The 10,544-nt window shown below is 40.7% G+C and overlaps 1 protein-coding gene across 1 annotated transcript; it reads left to right on the forward strand.

Moving 5' to 3' along the window:
• Positions 1–846: 846 nt before the first annotated feature.
• Positions 847–6,600, forward strand: usp2b (ubiquitin specific peptidase 2b). The gene is made up of 12 exons (XM_087807711.1): positions 847–1,055; positions 3,169–3,216; positions 3,495–3,618; positions 3,757–3,868; positions 3,943–4,053; positions 4,239–4,303; positions 4,377–4,480; positions 4,552–4,632; positions 4,702–4,780; positions 5,263–5,370; positions 5,444–5,564; positions 6,032–6,600. Exons 1-12 carry the CDS (start codon positions 900–902, stop codon positions 6,138–6,140), a joined length of 1,218 nt encoding a protein of 405 aa, XP_087663837.1. The 5' UTR covers positions 847–899; the 3' UTR covers positions 6,141–6,600.
• Positions 6,601–10,544: the final 3,944 nt, after the last annotated feature.

Raw genomic sequence — 10,544 nt, forward strand, 5'->3', positions numbered from 1 at the left:
CCATGTTTCAAACAGTGTAATCAATATTTCCTTAAGAATAGTTTTTTGTTATCAATAAAAACTGCTCTACAAACCTACATTCGTACTTCCTTAGTTATATATCTTGACACATCATCCTGAGTTAAATGACGGTGGACTTCGCACAGTGGTTTTATATGAGTAATAAGCAAATAATGAACTAAATCATTCAGGTCAAAGGTTGGAAGCAGGATTCTTATCAAGGATTCTGCTGCATCTGCACTAAGAGACGGTGTAATGTCACTGTCAGTGAGTGTCTACCACTGATGTTTAAATCCTAATCTACAGTATTGCATACACTTAATACTCTTTATGTACTTAACAGTTAAAGACTATGTTTTTATCTAGCAGAACACATTTGAACCCATGGTGGCGCAGTGGCTGCGTAGGTTTACTCCAGGCACTCCGGTTCCGTCCTACAGTCCAAAAACATAAGCAGGTTGATTGGAATCTTGGGGAAATAGTCTGTAGTGTCTGACGGGTTGTATGTCTTTGTTTGCCCTGACAGACTGGCTTCCTGTTCAGGGTGTCCCCTGCCTCTCGCCCGAAGAAACTGGGATAGGCTCCAGCCCAACAAAAGAATAAATTGAAATTGGTCCCGGAGAAAATATATTACTGTGCCACCAAAAAAGAACATTTTTTATTTAATATTTGGATACATATATAGATTATCATTGATGATAATATAATTACTGATCACTGGTTTTGAAAGTGTTGAGTATTTCCTACTGCACTTGAAGGCGGCACGTCATGATGTGGGAGGAGACGTTCGCGGCGCTCAGTCAAAACGGCAACACACACATTCTTCAGCGTCAGATGGTAGACACACACCTCCAGCGATCGTTTCTCTCCAGCGTATTAGCAGCACTTCGACTTCCGACATGCCGATCATTAAAAACTCGTACATGGTGACGGTACCCGAGGCTCCCGCCGTGACGCCCCCGGCGGACAGACCCGAGCTGCGGCGCAAGAACCCGTCCTTGTCTCGGTCCGCGCTGGTGTCCACGTTCAGGGGGCTGATCATCAACCAGGCCAAGGTGAGTTCTTGGACTTTCTCTCCAGCAGCTGAGTCTCTCGTCTGTGAAAGTGTTTCTGCCTCGATGTAGTTATGTAATATCAAAGTCTGCAGCACGTCAGGCTGATGTGTTATAAATGTGTTGTACGTTCTTTATTCTAGATACCGGAGCTGTCTATTGCTTAATAAACATAAGTTTATCTGTTGATTCCTAAAAGATCTATATATATTTTATATAAAGGCTTAAATCGCTAACAAATGAACTCAATTGAAGAGGGAAAAAATAAATAATAATATATTGTGCCAAAAAAACATTCACGGATTAATAAAAAATGCTTTAGCTTTCGCAAAACAGTTAGGCACGTTCATGTTATGCTAATAACGTGAATTTATAGTTTCATTCGCATAAGGTATTACCCTGAAGACTCAAAATATATTTTAATATTAAATCTTTTTTAAATCATAAATTTATCAGTAATTTCATTCCTCCTTTACTCCATTATGATGTACTAATCCTTCAGCCAGCTCTAAGCCCGCCCCACTTTGTTTATACAATGAGTCCCTTGGTGGTGGAGACTTCCATGTTTGATGACGCACAATGACAGACCTCAATGCTTGACCAATCACAGCAGAGTGGGCATGGTCTGGGAGTTAATAGTTATTCTCCAGAAAAAAATGAAGCGTTTTTATTTGGCGTGGCATAACCCCTGTGTTATCTCTGGGTCACCTTGACCTTGACCTTGGACTGGAAACGATTGTATTTGTGGTATCCCTTGTGTTATCTCTGGGTCAAGGTGAAAGACCTCCACCACTGCGTATGTGTCTCTGAAAGCCAGAGACAACACAGGGGTTATGCACGTTTTCTAAGAGAGTTTCATACAAACAGATACATACTGATGAGTACAATAGAAGTTCTATTTAACAGATGCTCAAATCAACACATTTGCTGCCCTCTAAAGAAAGGTATTTTTGCATCAAAGACAATATTAATGGGGGGAAGATTTAAATACTATTGAATTATATTTGCTTGCTGCTTTTGCAGGCCAATAAAAGGACTTTGTGAGCTGGTTTTGGCCACTGAACCTTTGGTTTCACACAACAGGTTTAAATTATTGTTGGGGCAAAAAAAAATTGTAAATCAGCTGCCCGACAGTTGAAAGTGTAAAAGCCATTGTGTAACAAGAAGTGTTGCTGATGGATCTACTCGTATCAACTGCAAGGTTCCCTGCTCACATTCAACCCCATGTGATGTTGTTTACAGTCATTATGAGTGCTGCTGGTGATTTAATTCTAATCACCCAGGGTGTATTTTAATAATGGATAACTAATAAACTAATTGTGTAGTATAGTAGTATATATATATATATATATATATATATATATATATAGTATAGTGTGAAGAATCGCAGCTATTATCATAAGTGACAATTTCAATAGCTCTCAGATTGTTTCTGGAGATGTGCCATGGCTGCACACACACTTAAAACATAATATGGCCTTGACCACACATGTGTCACTGGATCGGGACATTATGTTCTGAGGCTGCCTCACCTGTAATATGCCAACAAGTCTGTTCTGTTCCACAACAACGCTTCCATGCAACACTTGCGTCACGTCACACAATTGGTCCCCCGCTGAGGGTGTTGAGCCCGTACAGTCAGCGATCACAGCGGCAAACATATGGTCACTTTGAAATGCCTGGAATGAATGAAAGGAAGAAATTATTCAATTCAGATTCAAACATGGTTTTGTGTTGTGTCACTAATTAAAGTGGTTTGCTTTTCTCATGTATTTATTGATATGATCATACTGTAACCCTTGTTTTGGTTTCATTTTAGCTGATTAAATATTTTCTGTGCGTCATACTTCAGTGATTGTCAGTAACATATTGAATTCCTTTGCATCATCATGTAACTATGTAACTAGCTGGCTTTCTAACATTTGAGGCAATAACTCACTCATGCACATGCATTAAATCGTGGCTGGACTCAAGCACTTCCACAGCTCAGACACTAACACAGAATTACTTTCATTTCATGAGGATTAGTGCTTTCAAACTGCTCTAATGGAGGCTTTTGCTGTGCATTTGTGTTTCTTCACAATATAATAATTCAATGTATTTTCTCTCTGAGCAGAAGCAGAGTCCTCCGGGTTTGGTTGGACTAAAGAACCTCGGCAACACTGTAAGTTAAATAAAATTCAACTCATTTGCTCTATTAACCTAAAGTGTGCTCTGCTATAAAAGATTTTATTGCTTTAAAAACTTGTTAAAATCATCCCGCTGACACTTTATTATAAGGAAAAGAAGACAAACTCTTATTTACTTCACTTTGATTGTGTTTGGACTCAATTTTCACTTTAAAAAGATTTAAGATTATTGCGTTATATATATATGTTTTTTGTCTTTATTATTTAAACATATAGTTTGTGATGTAAATGTTGTTTATTTTTCTGGCTCCAGTGCTTCATGAACTGCATCCTTCAATGTCTAAGCAACACTCCTGAGCTGAGAGACTATTGCCTGAGAGGGGTTCACCACACAGACCTCAACAACAACTACAGGATTACCTCTCCGCTCATGGAAGGTAGACTCAAATCTCATTTATATCATTTAAATCAAATGTATCAGACAGTGATGTGTTCAGGTCTCAGCACCCACAAATTCTTTTTCACCAGTTTTTAAATCAACTTGATTTATTTGAATGTTTCTTCTGTCTGTCCAGAGTTTGTCAAACTGACTCAGAGTCTATGGACATCTGTGAACATGGAGAGCGTCAGTCCGTCTGATTTCCGAAGCCAAATCCAGAAATACGCTCCCAAATTTGTGGGCTGCAAGTAGGTCTCCCTAAATATTTAGGAATTTCTGTCTTGTGTGACAAAGCAGAGGATTTAAAGATGCTTTTCTGCAGTCAGCAGGATGCCCAGGAGTTCCTGCGTTTCTTGTTGGACGGTCTTCACAACGAGGTGAACAGGGTGACAGAGTGTCCAAAGGTTCCCGCCGAGGACTTTGACCACCTCTCGTAAGTGAGCTCGCCGTCTATTTATGACGCTGCCATGAATAAGTCACTGTTAACCTTTGTCGCTGACACATGACCAACACAGAGCAAGTTAATCAATCCATTAAATAAAGAGTCAACAGCAGCAAAATGCATGGAATAGCTTTTGTGCCCTTTGAAGCTTTTTTAAGAAAATGTTTATTTTACAGGGATGATGAAAAGGCCAAACATATGTGGAAACAGTATTTAAAGCGAGAGGACAGCAAAGTTGTGGGTACGTTTTTGTAAGAATTGTGAAAGACTTTAAGGATGTGTGTTTTTATTAAAGTGTCTTGTTCCATTTGTAGATGTCTTTGTCGGGCAGTTGAAAAGTTCTCTGACCTGCACAGTCTGCGGCTTCCGATCGACTGTGTTCGAACCATTCTGGGATTTGTCCATTCCCATTGCACAGGTTTGTACAAAAGATCCCTGTTGTGCTTTACAGAGGAAAAACGTAATAATTGTGGTCATTTGTTTTGATAGAAAAATGTAGGTGAAGTTACGCTGAAAGATTGCTTGAGGCTTTTCACCAAAGAAGACGTGCTCGATGGAGACGAGAGGCCGGTAAGAGCTGCGTAGCAGACACTTGCTCCACTTCATTGGAGCAGCATTCTAACAGTATTTTCCTTTCAGACCTGCACCAAATGCAAAGCCAGAAGAAAGTGCACTAAAAGATTCAGCATTCAGAAGTTTCCTCAGGTTCTCGTGCTCCGTATCCTTCCCATCAATATTCCAGAGCACATTCCAAAAACCTATGACAACGTCCGTCTTAAAACCTTGTGCTTTGATTACTTTGAGCAAGAATAAAAGTGTAACAGTGAACCACAGTTTCAGTCAATAAAAGTATATTGAAGGTCAAGCATGACGTTGGAAAGAAGATTAACCTCAATTGCACCTTATGTGTTTGCAGAGTAAGTTGTTATCGTCATGCTACTGTGATAACAAACTGAAGGTGCAAAGAGAAAAATACATTTTCATTTCAATTAATTTTGAAGGAAAATAAATAATAACAAGATGAACAAGAAGACCGAAAGAATAATGTGTATAAATATTATTATTATATTATATTTTGAGTTTTGAGTTCTATAGTTTTGTGTGTGGTCTGCTAATGTAGCTAAATGCACAGCTGTGTTGTCATCTGCTCTCCTGCCACCAATACTTGACAGTGTTAGCCCCTTGACTCTTAGCACAAAGATCTGAAGCGGTTCTCAGACTCCAACATCCGAGCCAGCAAGCTCTCCACCTCTGTCAACTTTCCCATCAAGGAGCTGGACCTGCGGGAGTTTGCCTCAGAGAGCAGCGGTGTGTGTTTGTAATCTGAACAAGGCATACATGTAGAGGCACTGTTGTTTATGGAACTTTGCTCTCCCCGCAGACCGGCCCGTCTACAGCCTGTACGCAGTATCCAACCACACAGGAAACACCCTGGGAGGTCATTACACGGCTTACTGCAAGAACTCCATGGCAGGAGAGTGGTACAGCTTCAACGACACCAGGTACGAACTTTAACCAGCCACACCTATTTCTTATCAGCTGGTGTGTGCTCATGCGTGCGAACAAATCAGCATCATATTACTGTGGCTGTTAGTGGTCATGTTGACCTGTAGCTTGAGCAAATATTGAGCGGTTGCTCAGACACTGTTTTCAAATAAAAGCCACGTCAAATCATGGTTTTTTACTCGAAACACTTAGCCGACAAACAAAATGGCTTTGTGAGGCAGTCTGAAACATGTGTGTTATTTGCAGCAAAAGAACTTAAGATTTTAAAAGGCATGTGTTTACTGTGTTTTTGTAAAAAAAAAAGTGCTTTACTTGTCTTTGTGCTGCACTACTTCAGAGGGGCGCACAGAACCTTTGTGTATTATTATACTTCATATTTGTTGTCAATGTTGTTTGTTGTACATAATATGTCATTATATTGCCAGGATATCATTAAGGATAACTCCCTGTTGTATGCATGCAGGGTGAGCCCGATGTCCTCCAGTCAGGTCCGCAGTAGCAACGCCTACATCCTCTTCTACGAGCTGTGCACCTCCTCCTCTCACACAAAGTACCAGACCTGTAGACTCTAGAAACTGCGCAGGTGTGGGACTTGAAACAGGACGTGAAAAGGGGACGGTGACTTCCAGGAATATGGCGCCATCTACTGGAGAAGATCCAGCCGTCACAGACTGTGAATGAATAGCACCGTGTTTCGGATCACTTGGACTTTTTACTTGACTTTGAAAGCGTGAAATATGATGTCAAAATGCAACAGAATTGTAACAGAAACTGGTGCACTGATGCACTTTAGAAGGATGCTTTAGTGATTTTTTCTTCAGGCAGAAGATTTGTGCTATATTTTTGTACAGTATTTATAAGTGAATGTAAGAAATGCCGATAAGTGGATGAATGAAATGACAAAGTTTCTTTCTGACTGTTCAGTGAGTAAAGGTTGATTTGTTAATAATTATCAATGTATAGTTCTCAGGTCTGAAAGAGCAAGAATGTCTCCATGTACAGCAAATGTCAAAATAAACTTGAAAATCTTTACGCTTTTATGCTTTCATTTATATAGTTAAATTGACTTAAGGCAAACACAGTGATGCGGGTGCTGGAAATCTTTCATGAAATGTACTTAATTTCCCTTATCCCTTAAAATGTTCAACATTTATTTTATGTCCATATTCAAGATTTATGATCTTGAATCAAATTTACTGAAGTACATGATTTTGATATTGATAAGTAATTATCTAAAGCTATCTAGAAGACAATTGTAGCTGTTTATGAAGTATAAAGGTCACATTTGACTGCATAACACTACACACATACACACACAGGTCACAGAGGACACAGCACATTCTGTGACCTTTTCTGTTAAAGTGAGCAGATTATCTTCAGAACAGATTTATTTCAGCCATCTGACCACCAGAGAGGAGGAAAAGAAGGGAGGTAACTCTGTGAGGGGCTGTTAGTGATGAAAACTTGACGACAGTGGCTGCTATTGCTCTCGCTGATCACATGAGAAGTTTCGTTTTTTTTTCTTTCTTTTTTTTACATAGAGCCATGATTGAGCAAAATGTGCTGCATTACAAAGACAATAAATCAGGATGTGACAAAGTCAGTTTACACATGTAAAATAAAATGAGACGAGCGTAGTGGTACACTGGACCAGGGTATTTGCTTGAGAACGCAAATGCCACGTCCACGTGATAGCTGAATACCTATAAAGTCGCTGGTGTGGGAGAAGGTGCCTAGAGTTCCTATTTGGTCTCCGCTGTCTTGTCTTTCTACAGGGCTAGCTATGTGTAGCTAGGTGGCTATGCTCGCACGCGCTTATGCGTTACTGGTCTGCTACAGATGGGTGAGGTGGATACCCCCAGAGGTTCCTCACCATAAGTGATCTCGAATTTTTGGGATGGACCAGGCGGCAGGTGGTTCTCCCCCTAATGGCCTGAGGGAGTACTTCATCCAGGTTTTGGCTACTTCAATGGCCCTTATGCAGATTGATGCAACAGAGGACACCTGAAGTTGTGCCCAGGCTCACCACATCGACACTTGTCATGGCACACCTCCTTGACGTAGTGATGGGGTCAATAGCCCACACTGTCTTGGTGGCTGTCCAAGCCCCCTGAGGCCCGAAGCCTCAGTTGACTTCTGCCCTGGGCTCGAGGAATAAATCTGATGCTGCTGTCAGGAGCGGTGTCCAGCTGGGGGTAATATATTATTTGATCTTCATCTTTACAAAGATCTTTTGAGGCTCCTCCTTACATCACTGATCTAATCCAGCCTTACACCCCAGCTCGGGCTCTGAGGTCTGTGTGGATCAGAATCGACTGATGGTTCCACGCACGCGGTTCAGGACCAGAGGAGAGAAATCCTTCCAGGCTGTTGCTCCTAAGCTTTGGAACGATCTTCCTCTCTCTTTGCGCTTGATGGATCTACTGACTCCTTCAAGAAACATCTTAAGACGTTTTTATTTGTTCAGGCTTTTCCTTGATTTTCTGGAACTCCTGTTGTGTTATCAGTTTTATCTTGACCTTTAAAATATATAATTTATTGAATATTGTTTTGATTGTTTAAGCGCTTTGTGACCCTAGTCTAGAAAAGCGCTATACAAATAAAAATTACTTACTTACTTACCATGATGTAGAATTCCAGAGTTATCTAATCATAACTTCATGTGCTACCAATGGTGATGAGCCCTCTAACCATGCCGCCCAGATGCCTGCCTTTCATAGCTATTCACTAGAGTCTCCATAGGAAGAAGTACGGCTGTTATCACTCACCCTATATGGGAGGGGGGCTGCACCCAGCAAGCGAATTGATTTTGTTTTCTCAGAGACGAAACTCGGTTAAGGCCTGGACACATCCCGCCGACTGTTGGGCGTCTGACGCCGTCGGACATTCCTGTGTGGTCTGACGTAGTCTGCCCCCGTCCCTCGAAAAAATGCCTCGGAATGCACCAAAGAGATTGTCGGCCAAAGTGTACGTTCTGCCCATGTGTGACATTAGGTGATGCTACAGCGTGTTGACGTCAGAGAAGTAAAAACTGGAAATGCTTTGAGTTGAGAACGGTCGGTGTTTTCACCCGTCGAACGAAAGATAAAATAAAAATACGATGGATAGCGACACGAAAATTAAGTCCTTTGTCTTCTTGTTGTGGTAGAAAGACAACACAGGAAAAACGCATTTGGTTGAAGTCCTGGAACAGCGGCAGCTCGGAGGGCTTTTCAGACACGGTGATGTACAAATGTTGAGATGAAGGTAACTCACATGAAAGGTTGCATGTGAATAGGACAACAATTCAAGACATTAACATATATGGAGCAGGAGGTGATGAGATGTGTTCCAATGTTAATAATTTTGCGCTGGATGCATGTGAAAGGACTAGACTACCATGACTAGACTGTGCCGCATTGATCTGCTTCATTCACATGATAATATTGGTGTGAAGTTTTCGATGAAAGTGTGGTTTCATCCATGCCATCGCTGCTTATCTAGTGTTAACAATAGTCACTTCATTGTCCTGCGCTGATTCGCTAGCTAAACCTACCACTCAACCAATCAGATTGACCATTGAGCCTGACTGCGCCTCCAGACTGAACGCGTGCACCCGCCTCAACAACACTTGCAAAATCAGGAGTGAACTTGCTACACCACGATGGTAAAGCAAGAAATGATCTAATGGAACACGTGTCATGTAGTGCAGGCACATTGGCAACAGCACTGACACGCTCCTTGTCTGGTTGTAGACCATCGTTGGATATTGTGTGTCCAAGGAAAGGCATAGATGACTGATTTAACTTAAATTTTTTCATGATAAACTTCAGTCCATCTTCATTTTAGGCACACAGCAATCTCCATAAATTGGCGTCATGATCTTGTTTAGTAGTACCAAAACATATGATGTCATCAAGGTACGCGTGTTCACCGGGCAGGCCAGACAGTATGGTGGACATCTTTTTTTTAAATGCTGATGGAGCTGAAGAGAGTCCAAATGGAACACGGCAAAAACAGAAAAATGGAGCTGAGCATTCATCATGAGTTACTGTAGCATGCAGACATACTACAACTGGTATTTTCCTTTTGAGTACGAACATAGAGACAGACATAGTTGGTGCAGCAAGTTCACATTTAGGAAAAGAAGATATATGAAGAATAGAAACTGCACAACCTGTATCAACAATGAGCTTAACGTCCTGGGATTATTCGTCAGCATCAATATGAACAGTACAGAGGGTTTTCTCCTGCATAGCATCAGTCATATGAAGCAAAGTCATTTCGTTGATCAGCACTTCATGTACCTCCTTTTGTCCAGAGCGACAAACTTTGACAAAGTGAAGCATCTGCTCCTCCATGTCTCGAAAGTCACAAGCAGCAGCGAGTTGGCGAAGTGCAGCAAGAAACTCATTCACTGTTTCATGTGGTCTTTAAACTCTCTGTCAAAACTTACGAAATTCCGCAATCACGTTGACTTTAGGAATGAAATGTCTCTTCAAAGCGTCCACAGTTGTAGCATAAGTTTTACCAGAATCCGGCAAAGTATACAGAAGGCAGAAGAACAGCGTGTTTACTGCTTTCAGGCTCACCTGGGAAAGGCATGAACAATGCAAGCATAGGTCCAGAAACGGCCATCCTTGTCACCAAAAATGTGGTATTCTGTAAGGTATGAAATAAGTAACAAGAGAACTTCTCTTTGCTTCAACCACTTCTTTATTTATCCAACTTCTTCTTCACAGCGATACACAATACACTCAGATAATTAAATATGGCAGGTTAAAGATTTTGAATACATGACTTTGTCAAAGATGACAGATTTATGAAGCTATAAATCAATATTCATCCAAATCGATGACTGCCATAGATCTGGAGGAGGTAGACTAATATCCCACAACATATCACAACGATTGTTGAGAAATGATTAATTAAATCATATATATATATATACTGTATATATATATATGATTTCATTAATATATATATATATATATATA

This window comes from Callionymus lyra, chromosome 14 (assembly GCF_982586985.1).
Source record: "Callionymus lyra chromosome 14, fCalLyr1.hap1.1, whole genome shotgun sequence".
Classification (NCBI taxonomy): domain Eukaryota; kingdom Metazoa; phylum Chordata; class Actinopteri; order Syngnathiformes; family Callionymidae; genus Callionymus; species Callionymus lyra.

Excerpts from the sequence above, each read along its gene's own strand:
- usp2b (XM_087807711.1), top strand. The coding sequence starts at position 900 with ATGCCGATCATTAAAAACTCGTACATGGTGACGGTACCCGAGGCTCCC. Across the intron at positions 3,869-3,942 it reads CCCAAATTTGTGGGCTGCAA|TCAGCAGGATGCCCAGGAGT; the intron begins GTAGGTCTCCCT and ends GCTTTTCTGCAG. Across the intron at positions 4,781-5,262 it reads TCCTCAGGTTCTCGTGCTCC|ATCTGAAGCGGTTCTCAGAC; the intron begins GTATCCTTCCCA and ends CTTAGCACAAAG.